Raw genomic sequence first — 22,258 nt, forward strand, 5'->3', positions numbered from 1 at the left:
CAAAATTAACATCTGGCTCCACTGAAATGAGCTTTAAATTGTAGAATGAAACTTTGGCATATTAAAAATAGAAAACACAAATGTTTGTGCCAGTTAGGCTTACAAAGAAAAGTTGAAACTTTAAAAGTGGCACATTAAAAACAGAAAACACCAAGGTATATCATATGTGCCAGTTTGGCTTACAAACCTGTTGTTTGAGTGACACTGGCTGGCATGACAAAGAGAAGTTTCAGTATGAGAAGGTAGACAATGTTATTGGATACATGACACATCAACAGAATTAAGGCACAAAAATTTTATTAGGATTATAGAATATTTTTGATCCTTTTGAGAAAATTAATTTGTTAATTTCAATTATATTTTGTGTATAAACAGAAGATAAAAAAAAATAAAAATTACCGCTTTGTGTACCTTTAAATAATGTTTCAAAAATATGTTTAGTAGAAAAGATTAGGATAATTATTTCTTATAAAAAATTTTTAAAATATATTTTTTCATAAAACATTGGATAGATTTGTGATTTCAACAACAGAATGATGGGGGGAAATGGTTAGGGTAACAAGCAATCAAGGTTTTTTCATTTCTTTTCATTTCAACCATTTTATAGCATGCTGGGATTAAAACTACTCAAAAGAGGCTAATCTAGTTAACAGCTAAACCCAGAGGAGAAGGGGAATCTACTCCCCAAATTCTCCTGGCTCTAAGTATAAAGAAAAAATAAAAGTTTCTTCTGAAATTCATAGCTCTCCTAGCAAAAAGGTTTAGAAAAGATTTCATTTAACATGAGCAGACAGTAGAGTTGAATGAGATTTATAACTAAATAAAGTCACCAATGTACACCATTCATATACTCTCTTACCAGCTTGCTTTTTTTCCTCTGAAGAAATACATTGTGTACAGGAGAAGTGAAATCAAACATTTAAGATAGCATAAAAACTTTTTTTTGTTTCATACAATATAAGTGATGAGAAAAGTGAGGTTTTTGTACATTAGAAACAATTGATTTTTAAAATATTGAATTCAAGTCATTACGGACATCAACATGTACAAAACATTTTTTTTTCTTTCTTTACACAATTTCATTACGCAATTTTCGTAGAAAAAAAAAAGGAAAATTCAAATAATAAATAAAAAACCAACAGGTAAAACCACACCAGTATTTTAATTAGAGTTCATGCATAGTTTAAAATAGTAGAAATAAAAGTGATTTTTTAAAAATGTTTAAAACCAAGGTACAAAGAATTCATCATCAGGTTTTTCAAAATTGTGGATTCAAGATGCTTTCAGTGATGCCAAGATTTGGTCTCAAAAATAAGTTTTTATTTGGTTAGATGTAGTCAATAAATTCTTACACACAACAGAATACAACTGTAATCAGACCATCAATGTCTATACAAATACAAGAACAGCAGACAAGTCGGTTAGTTGAAGTTAACAATGGAAGAACAAGTGTAAGATCACTAAATATAATCGCAGTAAAAAATCTGTTTAAATATATGGTAAAATTGTAAGGGTTCAATTTTTTAAAAGGGCTATAAGAAACTCTTTATGAATACTTAAACTTGTAAAAAACTCATATACTCAGCATGTATCATTTGAAGCTTAACTTTAAACATTAAACATTTGTAAGTATCTGCATGAACTCTAAAGCTTAACAGAAATGGCTGAAACTAACAATACATGTCAAGCGCAAATACAGAAATTATATTGTTTAGTAGTCTATCATAGAAACAAAATAAAATGTTTGGTAAATATCATTTTTTTTTCTTTTACATCATTGACCTATTTTTAGGAAGTTAACCTAAGCCATATGTTCTTGTTTTAAGGGCTTAATCAGTGACCTGACCTTTTTAAAAAGACTTTAATTAACTCAATTAACCACATATTAATTGTCGTCATTCACCTGTAGTGATGTATTGTAAACCAGAAACATGACACAATAAATAAACCATACAGTTTTGAATTAGTACCCATCCTCCGAGACCCCATAAAAAAAGATGGCTTACACCAGAGTAAAAAATGTTGATGTGAGTCAACATGCTGTGAGTACTCACCATGGAATCTTTAGTGTTGGGGACGTGGTGCTGGATGTCACGAATGAATCCCATCAAGAATGGGATTCTCTGCTCCAACACCTGGCAAAATAAAAACAATAACCAGGGAATTTAGAGAACCTGCAGTAGGTCATGTGATCAAGTCTACTGTTTTAATATAAACTAAGCCAAGTTTTGTTTTAAATTTTATTATGTCATTAAAATAAGCAAATGTTTTGAGAAAAGTAAAACTCTGCCCATCTTACATCATTTAGTGCTTCTTGAGCCAAAGACCTGAATGCAAGCAAAACTCCAATTCTGGTCATTCTAAGTAACAAGACATCAGCATCTGTTCATAAAGATACACAATTTACTGGTTAGAAAGTTAAAGAACAAACATCGCACTGGAATATGAGTGGTTAATTTTTAAATTACAGGGAACCTTCAGCAGGTGATGGAAAAATAATTTTAGAATTTGTATAAAGTAAATGCATTTCTTAAAGTAGCCAAATATTGATTCAAACAATTGATTACATTAGAAAATAATTTTAAAATATTTACCTTAATTAATATTACAATTATGTAGTTTTTAAAAAGTTTATTTAAAGGCAGTCAGTTAGTTACTTGTGTGAAAATCACTCAAGCTGTGCCCAATTTAATTACTTACAGTTGCTTATGAACACTAAGACTATTTTACTAGCTACGCATGTGCCTACTAGTTCTACAAGTTCAAAATTGACTGAATGAGTCAGGTCAACTACATAAGACAGGTCAGCTGGGTGGCTGAGGTGACTTATAAATATCACAGGTGTGTAAACGATATGGCTCAGGGGCAAATTTCTGTTTTATTTAGCTTTTAATAAATTGCATGCATAATTTAGGCAATTAAATAAAGTTATAATTAAAAGACAAACTGAACAATTTTTTTTTGTTTAAAATATTAGAAGCAAACACCAAAAAAATAAATGTTAAGCAAAGCAACTATTTTAAAATTTTAATTAGTCATAATTAAAAGACTGAGCTCAATGTCTCTGTTTTCCCATTTTTTCCCACTTGAGATCAATGATCAAATCATCAATACATTTTAAGATTCAACTTTCCCGTACAGCATGATAATATAAACATGCATTTTTAGCATAAATGTTGCATTTTTTTTAAAAGTAAGATGGCGGAGTTATCTTATCATTCAATAAATAATGGCTGGTGAGACAAAAATAGATTGAAAAGATTTATCACTACAGAATGATTAAATACCACAAAATGTAATCCCATCAAAAGAGAAGAATAAAAACAGAGACAAAGAGTTTATGTTATAAAGAATTAATTTTACAATGCAGCTAACAACATGAATATATTGGAGAAAAGCCTTATATCAATCAATGCAAGGTAGGCTAAATAAAAATGTTTATAAAGGCTCTAATAGGGGCAGATAATTTTAAATGTAAGTCAGACAAGCAGGTAAAAGGTCCCAAAATGTATGGAAAACACACAATAAATAGTCTGATCAGGAACTATTTAAATGAAAATTTCCACTTAAAAAATGGAAATAATGGAACTCTAAACCACACCAGAAAACTTCAATTCTCAATTCAGGGGCAGACAATATTTTCTTTTCCTTTTATTTTTCAAAAATTTAGAAAGTTACAAAATGATACAGCTAAATGTAATATGTTGAAAACAAAACACCAAATGGAAAAAAATGCAAAGCAAATAATACAAAATAAATTTTATAACAGACAAATATAACTGCGATATAAGTGTACAAAAAAAGTAAAGCTAATATTATAAATACGGAGGATTTAAAAGCCATAAATGAAGTAATCAAAACAAAAATGGCATATTTGTAAGGGAGACAATGCTGAACTTACCACAAGGTGCATTCTTGTAAGGGGCTTTTTAGTAAAAGAAATAGGTCATTTTATTACAATGTAAATGGTCATTTTATTAACGCACAGTGAGTCAATCTATTAAAAATGAGATGATCATTATTTTATTAAAATCTAACAATCACTATTTTAAAATTGAATGATTTTAATACATCTGTGTAGGTCATTCTTTATTAAAGCATAAGATGTTGTATGATTAAAGTCATAAAGCCACTACTATTCAAGCCTACTGTTTGTAAAAATTGTTTTTGCTTCCCTGCTGGAGTCTATGTTCAAAAAGAAACATGAAAAACTGATTTTTAACCATGTTTCAACTTGTATTTTTAGTTAGTGTTTTTTAGATTGTTTTGTAAAGTGAAATTATGATTTAAGCCAACTTTTTCTTCTCTATATTTTTAACAACATCTAGTAATCAACAGCAATAATCTCCACCTGATCAAGCAGCATAGAAATACTCGTATAGTCCATGATTCTACAATGGTTACATTTTTTAACTACTTAATGGGAAAAGAGTAGTTACCAAGGGAATTTGAAAAAAAAAATTGGGTAAATATCTTTCACCTTCCAGTAGCAAACTAAACAAAACTACAACACACCTCCACCCTGCTATTCAACATCTCTAGGAGATAATAATATGGCTCAACATACAAAGTCTATGACATGCTACTCCAATTCTATAGTTATTAATAGACACAAAAATAGAGTTTAAATTACAAGTAAAACTAAACTTGGTCACTTTAATTTGGTGCTAAAAATAATTGTATAGTTCTATAGAATAAATAATTTTAGAGAAGAAATAACTTAATAAATAATTTCATTGTTTGATAAAGGTAATAATTTTGATGTTCTAAATAAGGTTCTTGTATGTGCATAGTTATAGTTTATTAATACATTTTTTTTTAAAATGAAAAAATTAAAATGATGGTTAAAACGAATTAGCTTCTAAATAAACTTTCCTAGAGTGCAACATCTGTTATGTTTACAGCAAGCAAGTGCAGGCTATTTCATGATAGAAACAAAGAGACCAGTAGTATCTGATTTAGTCATAGTTTTGTCAGGGGAGGAGTTATGTCTATAGAGTTCTAAGGAGATGACTGAGTTGGTGTCTAGTCTAATAAGATGACTGTCTTGACAATGTAAGTCTTATAAGATGACTGTCTCTTCAATATAAGCCTAATAAGATAACTGTCTCTTCAATATAAGCCTAATAAGATAACTGTCTCATCAATAGAAGACAAATAAGATAACTGTCTTGTCAATACAAGTCTAATAAGATGAATGTCTCATCAATAGAAGTCTAATAAGATGACTGTCTTGACAATGTAGATCTAAAAAGATAACTAGTTTGTCTTGTGAACGTAAATCTAATAAAGAAAATCAAAGTCTAAAGAAAAGTCTAGTGAGATTCCCAAACCATTGGGCGGGTTTCCTTCAGCATGCTGTACTACTGTGTAAAGTTACAATCCTTAGCAAGCACATAAGAATTTAACTACTATGTTAGGAGTCATGTGCAGTTAGTTACTACTACTAGAGCATCTCAAGTCAAGGCACTAACAACCTAACAAGTCTCACTAAAAGACACTGAATTGTGTCCCTTGTTACTTATAAACATTTGAAAGGAGAATTCACTTGAAAAAAAAGGACAGATAAATCTTTGTATGAACTATGAAGTGACAGCAGAGCTGCTGGTAGTAGAATGAAGTGACAGCAGAGCTGCTGGTTGTAGGTTGAAGTGACAGAAGAGCTGCAGGTTGTAGAATGAAGTGACAGAAGAGCTGCAGGTTGTAGAATGAAGTGACAGAAGAGCTGCAGGTTGTAGAATGAAGTGACAGAAGAGCTGCAGGTTGTAGGATGAAGTGACAGCAGAGCTGCTGGTTGTAGAATGAAGTGACAGAAGGCTGTACTCACTCATAAGCTTGCGTGTCAAGGCCATCATGACATCAGGCTTGTCAAAGCTACTTCTCAGCTGTACTAGGGTGTCCTTATTGGCTACAACCAGTTTCTACATTAGAATTATTGAGTGTGATTAGTTTAATCTTGTTTATTACACAATTTGTTTATGTTTTTGAGTCTTATTAGTAACATTCTAATGAAGTTAATTTAATTTATAAATTAAAATTGAAACATTGAGGCTGGCTAAATTAATTATTTTCAGCAAAAACATGAGTAGCCATATTTACAGAGAATGTTTATGTCCCTTACTACTGATAAAATGGTTTTGTCCCTTACTACTAATAATACGGTTATGTTCCTTACAACTGATAAAATGGTTCTGTCCCTTACCTTGATTTCATCAACCTGTCCTGCTATATTCAACATCAGCCTCTCACCCAAGTACTTCATGCCATATGGTCCTATCAATTCAGCAAGTGCTCGCAGTTCTGAGATTTTTAAATGTTTATTTTAAAATTATTTTTGTTGAAGAAATATGAAGTTAAAATAAAAACAAATTGTTTTTTTTATACTGAAACACAGAGAAACTTGACATTTGCATTTTAGAAATGCATATATGTTTATGAATGGTGGATTTAATTTAGCATGAATGGTGCAATATGGTTCAACTTTAATAATAAATCTTGATTTTAAAAAATATAGAGATTTTTTGCTACCTGTAGGACATGTATAATGATCACTACCTGTAAGATCAGTGTAATGAAAGTTTTCTGAAGGACAGGTGTAAGGAAGTATCCTGTAAGACAGGTGTAAGGGAAGTTACCTGTAAGATGGGTGTAAGGAAAGTTACCTGTAAGACAGGTGTTAAGGGAAGTTACCTGTAAGATGGGTGTAAGGGAAGTTACCTGTAAGACAGGTGTAAGGAAAGTTACCTGTAAGACAGGTGTTAAGGGAAGTTACCTGTAAGATGGGTGTAAGGGAAGTTACCTGTAAGACAGGTGTAAGGAAAGTTACCTGTAAGACAGGTGTTAAGGGAAGTTACCTGTAAGATGGGTGTAAGGGAAGTTACCTGTAAGATGGGTGTAAGGAAAGTTACCTGTAAGATGGGTGTAAGGGAAGTTACCTGTAAGACAGGTGTAAGGGAAGTTACCTGTAAGATGGGTGTAAGGGAAGTTACCTGTAAGACAGGTGTAAGGGAAGTTACCTGTAAGATGGGTGTAAGGGAAGTTACCTGTAAGACAGGTGTAAGGGAAGTTACCTGTAAGACAGGTGTAAGGGAAGTTACCTGTAAGACGGGTGTAAGGGAAGTTACCTGTAAGACAGGTGTAAGGGAAGTTACATGTAATACAGGTGTTAAGGGAAGTTACCTGTAAGACAGGTGTAAGGGAAGTTACCTGTAAGACAGGTGTAAGGGAAGTTACATGTAATACAGGTGTTAAGGGAAGTTACCTGTAAGACATGTGTTAAGGGAAGCTTCCTGTAATACAGGTGTTAAGGGAAGTTACCTGTAAGATCTGCATATTCCTCCGCCGCCAGAGCCGAGCCGTCCCCCTGAGACACAGTCACAAAAGCCTTCCTGCTGGGTGAGTACACAATCTGGCCAGCATTACAAGCCACCCTCATCAGCAGCACCTCCAGGTACCTGAGACAGGTGAGACAAACATTAGTCAACATCTGCAGGCACCTAAGACAGGGGATACAAACATCAGCCACCATTACAAACCCCTCTTACTTCAACTGGTTGAAAACTGGTCACTGAGAGTCACAAGTTAGGCTGTATAGTTGATAAAACCATTAGCTTTCTAAGATTTTAACTAGCTTTTGAAAATAACAAACATCATTGATGGCGTATCTATATGAAGACCTTTTTTCTTCTTCTTTGTTCTTAGTTTTAGTGTTGGAAGGGATCCCCTCCAACACAATTAAGGATACGTTATGCGCCATTGAGGCCATTGACTCCAGTTTCAGCCTACTTTTCTTTTTGGATTTGCTTCCATAGCCTTTGTCAAACCATGAACAAACTACAAAGCAGCAGTTGTTTAATTTTGGAGTTGTCTCTCCTTGAAGAGTGGCTGTCCCCAGCTAATGAGCCTCATCTGCCCGAAAGTTCGAACTCGAGACTTTTCGACTTAGCAACCATGAGCTTTACCGACTCGACCATGCCGACCCTTTATATGAAGACCTATGTTTGATATGTTTAGCTCAATTACCTGATTTTTAAAAAATATCTCACTGTTATTCAGTGCAGCCATGTAGACTTTTGTTTTTGTGTACTGGGATTTTGTGTAAGATTTTTCTGTCTTGTAAACTATACTTATCAACTATTCTGATGTGCAAAGGATATTTTCGTGCTCATCATGTGCTATGGTTTCATTTAGGTAAAATATGTAGCCAATAAAAAGGTATTATAAAAAAAATGTAATTTAAATAACAAAAGAGGGTGACTATAGACAGAATTTACCAGTGGGTGTAGTTGTGTGTGATGGTCTTCTCCCCATTAGCATCAGTGGGCTGGGTCTGCATGGGAAGAACATTGTTGAACACTCTCACTATATCTATGTGCACTGTGGATGGGAGAGATAACTTTAAAATTATATGCGGATTACCTCCCTTTCAAAATTAAAAATAGCAAGGTCAGTGAACCCCTTTCAAGTAGACAAAAGTGTATTGATTTGTATGGAACAGTTGCAGTTGTTAGTAGTTACATTGATGCATAAAATAATATAAAAGTATTTGTTCTTATGCTTATCCACTTCAAAGTTTGAAAAGTAAAAATGACTTTCAAAAAAAAATTTCATAAAGTAGTCATTTTTAATTAATTGCCCAACTGAAGTGCATTTTTTGCTTCGAATATGTGGTTAACATATCATCATTTCTAAGGTAACTTTTCTTCTCCAATAAATAAATCAAGACTAACAATTAATATCATTGTGTAGAGCAGGGGTCTCCAAACTACGTCCCGCGGGCCCCGATGTCCTCTCATCTGGCCCGCGGAGATCTTTTTGTGCACGGAAAAAACGTTTGTTGGTGATGGCTGAGCTTTTCCCAGAAAAATCAAAGACATGCCTGGAAGAAACTGGCCCCCGAACTGAAATTTGATAGTTAATGCGGCCCTCGGACTGAAAAGTTTGGAGACCCCTGGTGTAGAGCATTTAATTATGATTATCTGATAACTATCAATATGACAACAGGAAATGAACCAAAATGGAAAGATCTGTTCTATACAATTATTCTGTCTACTATTTACCATAATTCTCAATGCTCTGTAGAACATTCATGTAGGCCCTGACACCATTAAGAAGTTCCGATGGTTTGGCTATTTCATTGTTCTCAGGGTTGTACATCATCATACCCACTAGAGCCCTGCAGACAACAGACAGTCACTTTAAAAACATGGACATTTTAAAAAATTGTTTAAAAAATTTAATTTAAAAAATTAACTTTAAAAATTAATTTTTTCCCAAACTCACATTTTTAGTCAAAGTCAAATATTGATTGAGAAAAATCATTAAATAATAATTTACAGTTCTTGAATTCATTTTAAAACTGAAACATAATCAAGAATTGATGACTGAACATTAGAAAGAGTAGAGCTCACTTGTTGAATCTAGTTTCTAAATGTTGAAGGAAAAATTCTCGCGGAACAAAACCATGATCCCAGACTTGAATGACAGTGCAGTAGTTGATGGCGTAACATAGGTCAGTCAGAGCCATGTGGAGTTTGTCCATTCTGGTCAGTTGAAAATTTGTAACAATCATCCGTTTCAAATTTTAAAATTAAAAAAAGCAGATCTTAAAAGACAAAACTAAACAAATTTAAAAAAAAAAAAAAAAAACTTTTTATGGAATAAAAAATAAGAAAAATAAAATTCTAAAATAATTCTTTTTGTACAACTGTGTAGAAAATTTAGCAACTTTTGAACACAAAGCAGTTACACTTACACCACAACTTCTGTTGTTTTAATTTACCTAGTAAAGTTTTCCCTGTTTTTTCTCACACTCTCTTGGCCAGGTTTTTCTGGCTCCTGAACCTTTTTTTCTTTTTTGTCCTTGACCTTTTGTCTTTGTGACAGTATAGCTGTCACACTGTGCTTTGGCAACAGCTAATTAAAAAATTATGTATTTTAACTGTGTTATATACAAACTGTACAAAAATACAATTTTAAAATGTTTCTAACTTACTAAAATAAAACTGATTTAAAATAAAAAATTTCTATAACATAGATACAGCTCAGTAGGAAGATTAAAAAGAAACATGGAGGTTATACAGATACACAAAAAGTAAACAAGTGAAATGAAAATAGAGACAGATCTACTTATTATACACAAGCCTACAGTGGTAACAAGGAAAATGTAGATAAATTAGCTAAAATATATTTAATGTCAAATAAACTTCACAGTTGAGTCAGTGCTGGGTGGGATCTATTTGTGCCCTATACTGTCCTAAAAGTTACCAGTTGAAATTAAAAGCATGTAAAGTTTCTATATCAAATACAAAAACAATTATAACTGTTTATAGCATTTCCGTGTATTCTTTTTACTTTGTAATTTACCCTGTGTATGATAAACCTTCCTCACTGCCTCCTGTTACTTGATGTATAACAAACTGTCCCCAATGCCTTCTGTTATTTTGTGTATGATAAACGTCCCCACTATGGCAAGCAACTCCCCCAAGGTGATTAGCCCACTTTCCATTCCAAATAGTTCCTGATTTGATGGTTACCTGTCCAATGTGCCTTTCAAATTGGAGGCAACCCTTTCACCATCAAGTCATCCCTCTCCCCTTTGTTCATATATTGGAAACAAACTAGCCCTTTCCTCCTCATCCTCCCGATTCCCCCTACCTTAGAAGACTCCCCACCTTTAAATCCCTTCTACCCTTGCATCCCCCACTCCCCACCTTGGGCGCCCCCCAACCTTTCTTACCATCTCACTCCCTATTCTCCTAACTTGAAGCTTCCCCCCCATCCATTTTACCCAAGCATCCCCCCACACACCTCACAAGAACCCTCCCCATTCCTCCTACCTTAGAAATCCTACATCCCACCTCTTCTCACCTGGCATCCATCTCCCCTCCCCAAACCTTGGAAACCTTCACCCTCTCCTTCCCATGAGGCATCCCCCCTCCCCATTCTACCTATGATCCATGACCACCAGGCTCCCCCCTCCCCATTCCTCCTACCTTATGATCTATGACCACCAGGCTCCCCCCTCCCCATTGCTCCTACCTTATGATCTATGACCACCAGGCTCCCCCCTCCCCATTCCTCCTACCTATGATCCATGACCACCAGGCACCCCCCTCCCCATTCCTCCTACCTTATGATCCATGACCACCAGGCACCCCCCCCCCTCCCCATTCTACCTATGATCCATGAACACCAGCCCCCCCCCCCTCCCCATTCCTCCTACCTTATGATCCATGACCACACTCTCCTCACAGATATTGGTGATGACCTGGTTGACCTCCTCGGACATCTCCTTCAAGAACCAGTGTGCGTACTTCACACTTGTCCTGCCCACTGAGATGCGCTAAACATCAGCAAGTCCCAGGATCAGAGATCACACCATTAACCAAGTAACACAAGCAGGTTCTAGCACTAGCTAACACTTCATGCTTCATTAACATTGAAATATAGAAAGGTTTACACACACACCCACAAACCATGCACTGGTTAATTAAGCATATATATGGGAGATAAAAAGTGTTTGTTTATTTTGTTATTATTATTAATTGTGAGAAAATAGTCATAGTCGTTATCTCAGTAAGAGTAAATAATTTTCATATAACATCTTTACATGTTTCTTTTTCTCATAGGAAATCAAATATAAATGAGCTTTAAAATCTTTGCAACTTTTTTTATAAGAAATCTAAAAATTAGCTTTAAACTTTATGAAAAGTCTTAATTCTTCATACTTCTTTAAATAAGAATGCCAATAATGACAAGAAAACTTATTTTTAAAAACTCAAAACTATTTTCATTTTGTAAAGCAGTTCAAAATTTTTGTCAGTAAAAATTAATTAAAATGCAGAATGGTGTAAAAGCAGAGGCATACACACATAATGAATGATTTGACTGAAATATTTGAATATATTTTGTTTCTTATAATACTCATTACTAACATATATTTAAGATTTTTTCTTGAACAATATGGTTATCAAACATTTCACAATTACCATTTTGCAAATAATCAAAAATGCTTTTCATTATATTTATTTCAAATAAATAATTTATTATATTAGTACTCTAATTGCTATACAACTTTTTAGTCAATCAAATAAGGACTGATTAGTGAAGCTTTTTTATTATAATAAAAACTACACAATACATTGTATTATTGACACAGCTGTTAAAATGTAAATACAAGCAATGTTAGTTAGAAAATTGTGCAAGGGAGACAAGTACAAGTAAAGGAGGTAGGGAAATGAGGGTTACCTACCTTACTTTTTGGATAATTTTCTTGGTAGCTTTAATTTTTCTTACTTTTTTAACTTATAGCTTATCAGATCAAGATATAACTTCATAATCCAGAAATACTCACAATTTTATTTCAACAGATCTGATCACAGACTCACAAGAATTCTAGAAGAAGGTACCCTTTTATGAAGATGCTTAAAAGAGATCAACCTAAATTAAAAACTACGTGTTTCTACCCTAAACATGCATGCAGATATGGGATAGTGCCTACAACATTCATTAGCTTGAAACTACAAGAAACAACTAGAAGTATATTGATCCCCACCACCAGTTTCTGCTCTTAATGCTATTAGTACTTCAAAACACATTCTAGGATCAGGATTTGTCTTATCTTATGCACAATTCATCTTTATATTAGAAAAGATAAAGATTAAAGAGGAGATAATCTTTTAGTCTGTGAAATTAAAAATACTAGTGAGTTGTCTGGAATGGAAATTTTAAACAAAAGAGAAATAAGCAAAGTATTAGAAACACAAGAATACACAACATGTAGAAGCCTATAGTTTTAAAAAAAAAACAACTGAAAGAACTGAAGAATAGAAAACATCAATTTAAACACAACCTTCTTCCTACTGAGCTGATTTCTCTGCTTGCCTCTAGTACCAGTTGAAACCAGTTACCTTATAATTGAGCATGCACTGCTCTTCACAAATGGAGGTAATAACTTGGTTAACTTCCTCAGACATCTCACGGAGAAACCAGTGGGCGTACTGCACGCTCGTGGTGCCAATGGAATGGCGCTAGTATTTACAGGGGAGAATGGGATGAAAGTCAAGGGATCAAGAATTTGTGCTGTGGCTGTACATATTTTGTTAAAGAAACTTGTGCAGATTGTTTCATTAAGTGAGCATTGCATCAAACTGTGGCATAGTTTTTAAATAGTTAAGCAGATAACCATGAATGTGAAGCTGGTAAAGAAATCAAGTTATTGCAGGATGATATTCTTCAGAATGAAGTTTGAATATATGGAAATGAAAGTGATTAGAAAAAAAAAGTAATTTAAATAATTAATGTGAATTTTTATTAACAAAAGTAATTAAAGTGCACATTATAAAAGTTGATTAATGGCAACAATTTTTTAATCACATTTTAACATATGATTAATCTAAAAATATAGCTTGTGTTAACGCAATGTTAAGTAAAAACTACAATATTTTATTATAACAATTAATGGAAAAAATTATAAGCATAGCATGACAATGAGCTGGCGTTTAAGGTTAAGTTAACTATAATGAGTACTACAGCCTAAAACTGTAACAAACAAATATTTTAGGTTGGCAAAGCATCAAGGATGAGGGGGAAACTTAAAAATTTAACAGGAAAATGTTTATGGAACAAAATGTAAACCAGTATAATGTTGCCATTTAATTAAATTTCTCTTACACACTCAAGGGTTATGGTTGGTTCAAGTAGGTATGGGAGGAAATATACCATGTTTTAAAAACAAAATAAATGGGTTTTTTTTTAGTTTTATCAATAAAATTAGCCAAGCATGAAGTTTTTAAAATGTTTTATTATCTAACTATTTTATTTTGTGTTCTGCACATTTAAACAGCACTGCTGGGCTTACCTCCTCAGGACATAAGCTGTGAGTGGCATTCATAAAGTGACTGCAGATCATGGGGAAGATAATGCTGTAGCGATGCTGGGCCAGAAACTCCATACACTGCTTGAACTGATGCTCAAACAAAGTGGTGTAGAAACTGTCAGAAACAGAATCTTATGAGCTAATATAAAACTATGATGTAACAAATGGTCAGAAATAGAATCTTATGAGGTAATATAAAACTATGGTTTAACAAATGGTCAGAATTAGAATCTTATGAGCTAATATAGAACTATGGTCAGAAACAGAATCTTACTACTATAAAACTATGGTTTAGCAAATGATCAGAAACAGAATATTATGAGCCACTGTAAAACTATGGTGTAGAAAATGGTCAGAAACAGAATTGCATGAGCTGCTATATAACTATATCAGCTGTCTTAAGATATACATGAAGAACATACATAAAACAATCAAGATTTTGGAGATGATAATCATTAGGGAAGATAAATTTGAGTTCAACTATTCAGTGACCTAAGCACATGAAGGGATAGTGGAGTTAATGCGAGGCCCAGCATTCTTTGTTTTCTCTGAAGAAAGGTATCAATTAGAACTGGATGAACTTAGGGGAATTGTACATAATGTCTGGAATCAAACTCATGGTTTATGTGTCGTTGATTGTGCACTTTGCTGCACAAGCATCTCATGTATATTCAAACATTAAAAACTTAAAAGAGTTTTTCTGCAACTTTTTCCAAAAAACAATTTACAATTGATCAATGGTTTTAATACTGCATCCATGCCATGAAAAATACAATAGATGTATAAAGGCTATTTTGTGTTATGAATGCTATTTTTATAGACCAACTTCCTTTGTTGATTATAACTAACAGAAAATATAACCAAATTGATTAATACAGTAACCAGCTCTGACAAATAGATGGCCAGATCAACTGTCTCATCAGTTATCATTTATGTGGACCCATTCCATCATTTATGTGGACCCATTCCATCATTTATGTGGACCCATTCCATCATTTATGTGGACCCATTCCATCATTTATGTGGACCCATTCCATCATTTAAGTGGACCCACTCCATCATTTAAGTGGACCCACTCCATCATTTATTATAGAACCCAACACATTGACCATCTCTCACCAATAGATGGCCAGATCAATTGTCTCATCAGTCATCATTTATGTGGACCCATTACATCATTTATGTGGACCCATTCCATCATTTAAGTGGACCCATTCCATCATTTAAGTGGACCCATTCCATCATTTAAGTGGACCCACTCCATCATTTATTATAGAACCCAACACATTGACCATCTCTCACCAATAGATGGCCAGATCAATTGTCTCATCAGTCATCATTTATGTGGACCCATTACATCATTTATGTGGACCCATTCCATCATTTAAGTGGACCCATTCCATCATTTAAGTGGACCCATTCCATCATTTAAGTGGACCCATTCCATCATTTAAGTGGACCCACTCCATCATTTAAGTGGACCCACTCCATCATTTATTATAGAACCTAACACCAGGACGCCACATTGACCATCTCTCACCAATAGATGGACAGATCCCCCGTCTCATTGATCATCTCGTCCAGGTAGTCCACCATCTTGGTGTGGAAGACGACTGTGTTCATGTGCTTGGCCAGCTCCTGGTGGTTCTTCAGCTCCAGGCCTGCCTTGTTGACACTGGTGTATGCCTGGGTCAGATGTAAACATATGTCTTAGGTGAGGTATGTGGTCAGATTTAAACACATCTTAAGTTAGGTGAGGTATGTGGTCAGATTTAAACATATGTCTTAAGTTAGGTGAGGTATGTGGTCAGATTTAAACATATGTCTTAAGTTAGGTGAGGTATGTGGTCAGATTTAAACATACAACTTTAGTTAGGTGAGGTATGTGGTGTATGCCTGGGTCAGATTTAAACATACGTCTTAAGTTAGGTGAGGTATGTGGTCAGATTTAGAAATAGATCTTAAGTTAGGTGAGGTATGTGGTCAGATTTAGAAATAGATCTTAAGTTAGGTGAGGTATGTGGTCAGATTTAGAAATAGATCTTAAGTTAGGTGAGGTATGTGGTCAGATTTAGAAATAGATCTTAAGTTAGGTGAGGTATGTGGTCAGATTTAGAAATAGATCTTAAGTTAGGTGAGGTATGTGGTCAGATTTAGAAATAGATCTTAAGTTAGGTGAGGTATGTGGTCAGATTTAGAAATAGATCTTAAGTTAGGTGAGGTATGTGGTCAGATTTAGAAATAGATCTTAAGTTAGGTGAGGTATGTGGTCAGATTTAGAAATAGATCTTAAGTTAGGTGAGGTATGTGGTCAGATTTAGAAATAGATCTTAAGTTAGGTGAGGTATGTGGTGTATGCCTGGGTTAGAATTTGACAGGTTATAACATTTTTACAGATCTAAACATACATCTTAAGTTAAGTGAGCAATGTGGTGTTGGCTTAGTTCCAAACTAGTAATAGGATCATTTATTCTTTTGTTGAACAAACACATTTAATGCAAAGGTAGCTTTAGTCAAACAAGATTGAGTAAAAATATGCAAAGTTATAACAGATTTTATTAAGGACATAGGGCAAGTTAACACAAAAAGCCAAACAGTGTATATACTAAATGTGATAAAAAAACACTCATCTAAGTAGTGGTAAAGTTATCTGTACCTGTAATCTAAACCAGTCAAGCCTGAACCCTCTGAAGTCAAATAGCTCATTCTTTTCCACTGGTAAAATACACAATTTTAAAATAAGTAACAGTGTCTATCTTTCAAATTTAAAACTTTCAAGTTTCTAACTTATAATATCTACTTCATTAAATTTTATTGACATTGTTACTTTAGAGTGATTAAGTTATGTGATATTGTTGTTAAATAAAACACAAAAGGGCTATAAAAAATCTGCATCAGTTAAGTGAATGCATCATTTACCTTGACGAACTGACAGGGCTGCTATACTGTTGTAGAAGGAAGAGAGGATGATTGATTCATCTTCTGGACACATTGTGATGTTCTTCAATTTAAAAGCAAAAAAAAAAAAAAATTAATTTCAATAAATAACATGGGGAATGAAGCCTCTTAACAATTAAAATAAACAAATGTAAGATATATTAAGAATAGCCTACTAAACTTTTCTCATTTAGAAAGAAGCAAACTTACTTGAATAAGTTGATTAAGATAGACAGCATCATAACCAGATAAGTACTGGACATAATATCGCTGGATCACCTCATTATACTTCTTTACCAAACCTAAGTATAATTTTTAAGTAAAATATTATTATTCATAAAATTTCTAAACTAAAATTCTAATATAGTTTAAGTCAAACTAAACTCCAACATGCTTATGTAAAGTTTAACTGAAAACTTACCCCTTAACTCCTCCATGTAAAACAGTAGCTCAGGAAGTTGCCTATGTAAAGAATTTATCTTTTAATTATTAGGAAAAGTATCTTAACAAAGCCTAAATATAATTAAACATTACATCAAAATATTTCACTGGGAGGTATTAAAATGTGTTTGTTATACAAAAAATAGTTATCTGAATACAAAAGTTTGGTGTGTGTCCACAAATTTAAAAAATCCATCACAACAAAATATGGTGCCCACCTATCATAAAAATCCTCAGGAGACATCTTGACATTATGCCGTTTAGAGGGTGGGTTGACTACATGCCTTAACAGCCAGAGTACCTCATCTCTGGCTAAAGACAGACCTTGAAAGATGTACATAGCCTGCAAAATACAAAGGAGAGGGTCTTCTTAAATAGATAAAAATAGCACTGCCAGCTTAGCTCTGCTAAAAAAATTATCAATGTTAATATTTTTTAAAATTGCTTCTAATGTAAACTAAGGTTGGTATCAAAACAATAAAATTACATATCATGACAATAAAAGAGTAAAACTCATGACAAAAGGGAAGCTACTCTTATTGATATTTTAACACTAAGTGTTTTGTTAAATAATGTTCAGTGGTACGGCTAAATACAATGCAAGCATAGGGCAAATAAAAGTTCCAGCATCATTAAAAGTTTTACCTTTGGTCCTAGCAGCCCTGGCTCCTCAGTAAAGACAAGCGTCAGATCTCTTAGAGTGCTGCGTAAAAACTTCCGCCTTTCTCTGTGTAGTGCTGGCCTGTGAAAATAAACCAAACTAGCTTATTGTAGACATTGACAGTTAAAAATTATTACTCAAATTACTAGTAAGGGTTAAATCAAAATTCCGTCTACATTTTAAATAAAAACAGCAATTAATGGTTCTCAATTAAAATGGTTTACATTATATTAAGTTGGGTTAATGTTTTTAAAAAAATGATTTATTATCCTTGTGTTATAATAATGAACTCACGAGTTTTGCAAAGCTTGAACCTGGAATTCCTTTAACTCAGCTACCCTCTTGTGCTGCCTAAAAGAGAAATAAACATTATTGTAAAAATATGAAAATATATGTTACGAGCCGACCCGCTGCGTATCATACGCCGCTATTTAGTTGTTTTTTTTCTACTTTTCAGTAATTTATAATTTGTGAATTCGACAGTACCAATGCTGCCACTGAAAATATTTGCTTAAAAACACTAACCCCCCCCCCCCCCCACGTGAAAACAGCCTCCTCTTAGTTACCTCCTCTAAGTTTAAATCGTTTCAAACTAAATTATCTGCCCCTAATAGCCGTCACCAAACCCGTCTCTATGATTGTAAAATGTAAACAGAGTGAACACCGCTCACCAGATCATGTGGGGGTGGGGTGGGGGTGGTAGTGATAGAGATAGAGAGGAAGAGAGGGGACTGCAAAGGCGCGCTTGCAGCTTGTTTTCTAACTGATCCCAGAAGAGAATTATATATATAGATAGATACCCTGTTAATTTTTCATAAATATTTTAATTTTATAAAGGTGGGTCCAGGACTACAACTATTTTATAAATATTTTAGAACAAAATTAATACTTTGTTTAATTTTATGATGATGCAACTTCCACCATGAAAAATCTTGTTGCTTATATTCATTTAGCATGAGCAAGAAAGTATTACTAATACTACTAGATTCTCAATTACTTAAAATCTGAGCACCATAATTTTTAAAGAGTAATATATTTTAGTTGTTTTAGTTTTTTAAAAAATGCAATTACTTGCAGTAAATGATTTACAAACTTAAATTGTAGAATGCATAAAAAAGATTTTTGCTATTTGAAATAAAATGAAAAGTGCAGCTAAAAAATGAACAACAACACTGACCCCCTCAGAGTCTCAAAGAAACTGATGATGTAGCTGTGGGTGTGCAAGACCTCGTTGCGGCACAGAGTGATGATGTAACTGCCCTGGAGTGCCTGCTTCCACAGGTCCCAGGGCAGGGGATCACCCAGGCTCTGATGGCACAACATCAGTCCAACTGGAAATAAGTGTAAAAGAAATTTTTATTAAGAGAGGAACACCAAGAAAACCTTGCTGGCTTGACCAGAAGGATGTTATGAGAAAGATGGGTTACCCCTGGGAGCAGGTAAAGAGATAAGCTCGTGTCAGTTGCTTAGAAAATTATTGTTGATAGCCTGTGTTCCAATAAAAACATGCTAACTACAACTACTACATCTAAAGAACAACTGCATTTACCTTAAGATTTTAAATGTTAATACTGAGGAACTTATCAAACAAAAAAGCATACAACATAAATATAACTAATGTAATATTTTAAAATTTTCAAACATACATATAATCCATCTTTCAACAGCATCAAGAGATAAGTATTCACACTGAATCTGGGAAGACAAGAACAACAATTTCTTAAACAATCCCATGATTATGGTAGTTGATGATTACAAAATATTTTATAATATATCTTAGATAATTGAAGAAAATACTTTAAAGTCTATAAAATTTGACAAAGGAAAAGATAGGGAACAAACCATGTCAGTGACTGGAACAGATGCCATTTTAGCTGGCTCAGAGAGAATGGCAAGAACCTGGTTGTTTCTCATCAGTTCAGCAGGTACATTGCGAACAGGGTAAACTTTGTGAAGGGACATCAGGGCAGGCATCAAATGCTAAAAACAAAAGACACTATGTGTTGATGAAATATTATACAACTTACACACAGAATTAGATTCTAAACTAATAAGAAGAAAAAGCTGATTATTATGCTGACAAACTATATGAAAAGATTATGAGCTTAATGCCAAAACTTATGTTAGCTCTAGCTTTAAATAAATTAGACACAGACATAAGTATTTGTTAATATATTTTAACATCTGGTTTAAGTATAATGATCTTTAATCATTTTTTTTGTTAATATATCAGAAGCAGTAGTTTAAGACTAAGTTAAAATAAATTAGATACAAGAAAATGACAAAAATATCAATAATCTGCAAATCTGATAATGTCAACTTACCCTAGCATGAGGTACAAATTCTTCAGCTAGTTTCTTCATGGGAGGATCATACTCAAGACACATCTGTCCAAGTCTATGATATGACTGGTCACTTAAAAAACAAAATCAGTTTAATATTTTAATATATTCTGAGTGAATTATTGACTAACAACGGCATTAAGAAACAAACTTTTATAACAAAACCATGTTTAAGAGCCTTAATTAACACAGATTTTATTTTAAACTCATCAATGACTGCAACCCGTTGTCATTTTTAACAAGATTTTAATATATGTTATCTTTTTTTTTATTATAAGTATAGTCAGAGGATGTCAAAAAAAAATTAAGAGAGAAACGTAATTAATAGCTGATATGTGAATATGACAAATAACATAAAAAGGATCTTAGAGCCCTTTTATACCTTTTACCATGCATGTATTCATGAGCACAGTTGTAGAGTGCCAACACAGCCTTCCTGTCATCAACTTTTGACATAAGAATCATTATGGATACATAAGTTGCAATTAGCTCCAGATAGGTTTTGGTCAGATCAAAGTTCAGCGTCTACAAAAATATAAACAAGAGTCTATCGTTTAAAAATATTCAAAAGAAATACAAAATAGTGTTCATTATATTTAGAGAATTTTTTTTTTTTAAACTGAAAATAATATTTATAAAAAAAATATTCAAAGCTAAATAACCAAGAATAAAACAAATCTATATGAATACAAGTATTTTAAAGTTTCTTATGGCCTGTTTAAGCCTAAAACTTACAATATCCATTTGAACTTGGCAAGCATCAATGGTGGTTAGAAGATCAACAATACTATCCTGATAGTGTAAATACATTTAGAGTCAAACATTATTTACATAGGCTTAATAATAAAAAAAATAATAATAAAAGGGGTTGGGGAGACAGAGGAGAGGGGAAAACAAATGTTGGGGGTGGGGAGGAGTAATATTTTGTGTGGTTTACTGCAGATGCATTGTAACCAGAGTTAACTTAGTGAATTAATAATGGAGTGAAGAAAGTTAAGGTGTGGTGTGTGATATGTATGGGTGGGTTGCAGTTGTACACATTTTTTATGACAGACAAATCCATGTGTTGTTTAGTTACATGTTTAAATTGACAATTGTAAAAGTATTTTAATGAGGCTAGTAAGTTGAAAAATAAGTATATTCATGCAGAGAACAATTATAGATTATTGTAATATAAACTTACCTTTAGTGTTAAAATATCTACAAATGTGTAGTAGTAAAGAGAAAGGCTCTTGATAATATCAGTTTTAATCTGATTAACTACATTGAGCTGAAAAAAAAACAAGGTTTGTAGTTAAAAGTTGTTTCCATATATTTTAAAAAGTTTTCTCTATGACTATAGTTTGTATATTTTATACTTAAGCTGATTTATTTACCTTATTTCTAACAAGACAAAGACAGTTATAGTTGCTTTACACATTGTATCTAGTATCTATATATATAATTCTCTTCATGGGAATCATACAAGACACCACGCAGCTTAGCTGTTCCTACCCCGCTTTCTAGGTATATCGTTACCAAACCCATCCCCACCTGTCAGGTGAGCTGTGGTTCACCCCCAATGTTTACAATAGAAGTGATGGCTATTAGTTTTTAAACAATTTGAAACTAAGGGGAGGTAATTATAAGTTATGCTTGATCTTTTCATTGTCGTCTGTAAACTGTCGTCAAAGACGGTTGCTTTCACGAGGGGGTGGGGGAGGAAGGGGGAGGATAATCATCCTTAACGAGCTACTGAAAGTGTTTTATAGCAAAATATTTTCAGTCGCAGCATTGGTAGTGTTGAATTTTAAAAAATAAGAATTACTGAAAAGTAGAATCTATATATATATATATATATATATATGTAACGAGCCGACCCGCAGCGTATCATACGCCGCTATTTAATAATTTAGTTGTTTTATTTTCTACTTTTCAGTAATTCATAATTTGTGAATTCGACAGTACCAATGCAGCCACTGAAAATATTTGCTTTAAAACACCCCCCCCCCCCCCCCC

The 22,258-nt window shown here is 33.4% G+C and overlaps 1 protein-coding gene across 1 annotated transcript in view; it reads right to left on the reverse strand.

The window, feature by feature from the left end:
* Window positions 1-22,258, reverse strand: part of LOC131953070 (membrane-associated protein Hem) — a 31,939-nt gene that overhangs the window by 5,020 nt on the left and 4,661 nt on the right. The window contains exons 3-30 of the mRNA XM_059316094.1: window positions 21,444-21,530; window positions 20,996-21,052; window positions 20,643-20,785; window positions 20,243-20,333; window positions 19,761-19,898; window positions 19,565-19,613; window positions 19,096-19,249; window positions 18,213-18,269; window positions 17,903-17,999; window positions 17,476-17,600; window positions 17,238-17,278; window positions 17,027-17,118; window positions 16,799-16,880; window positions 16,536-16,594; window positions 15,420-15,565; window positions 13,862-13,994; window positions 12,912-13,031; window positions 9,782-9,915; window positions 9,411-9,542; window positions 9,060-9,175; window positions 8,274-8,376; window positions 7,318-7,454; window positions 6,203-6,300; window positions 5,828-5,921; window positions 3,902-3,925; window positions 2,300-2,382; window positions 2,055-2,135; window positions 188-208 (exon numbers count right to left, since the gene is read on the reverse strand). Coding sequence (XP_059172077.1) covers window positions 188-208; window positions 2,055-2,135; window positions 2,300-2,382; window positions 3,902-3,925; window positions 5,828-5,921; window positions 6,203-6,300; window positions 7,318-7,454; window positions 8,274-8,376; window positions 9,060-9,175; window positions 9,411-9,542; window positions 9,782-9,915; window positions 12,912-13,031; window positions 13,862-13,994; window positions 15,420-15,565; window positions 16,536-16,594; window positions 16,799-16,880; window positions 17,027-17,118; window positions 17,238-17,278; window positions 17,476-17,600; window positions 17,903-17,999; window positions 18,213-18,269; window positions 19,096-19,249; window positions 19,565-19,613; window positions 19,761-19,898; window positions 20,243-20,333; window positions 20,643-20,785; window positions 20,996-21,052; window positions 21,444-21,530 — 2,694 coding nt within the window. The remainder of the gene's footprint in view (window positions 1-187; window positions 209-2,054; window positions 2,136-2,299; window positions 2,383-3,901; window positions 3,926-5,827; window positions 5,922-6,202; window positions 6,301-7,317; window positions 7,455-8,273; window positions 8,377-9,059; window positions 9,176-9,410; window positions 9,543-9,781; window positions 9,916-12,911; window positions 13,032-13,861; window positions 13,995-15,419; window positions 15,566-16,535; window positions 16,595-16,798; window positions 16,881-17,026; window positions 17,119-17,237; window positions 17,279-17,475; window positions 17,601-17,902; window positions 18,000-18,212; window positions 18,270-19,095; window positions 19,250-19,564; window positions 19,614-19,760; window positions 19,899-20,242; window positions 20,334-20,642; window positions 20,786-20,995; window positions 21,053-21,443; window positions 21,531-22,258) is intronic.

Source organism: Physella acuta, unplaced genomic scaffold (assembly GCF_028476545.2).
Source record: "Physella acuta isolate Inbredline_101_S28 unplaced genomic scaffold, ASM2847654v3 ptg000904l, whole genome shotgun sequence".
NCBI classification, from domain to species: domain Eukaryota; kingdom Metazoa; phylum Mollusca; class Gastropoda; family Physidae; genus Physella; species Physella acuta.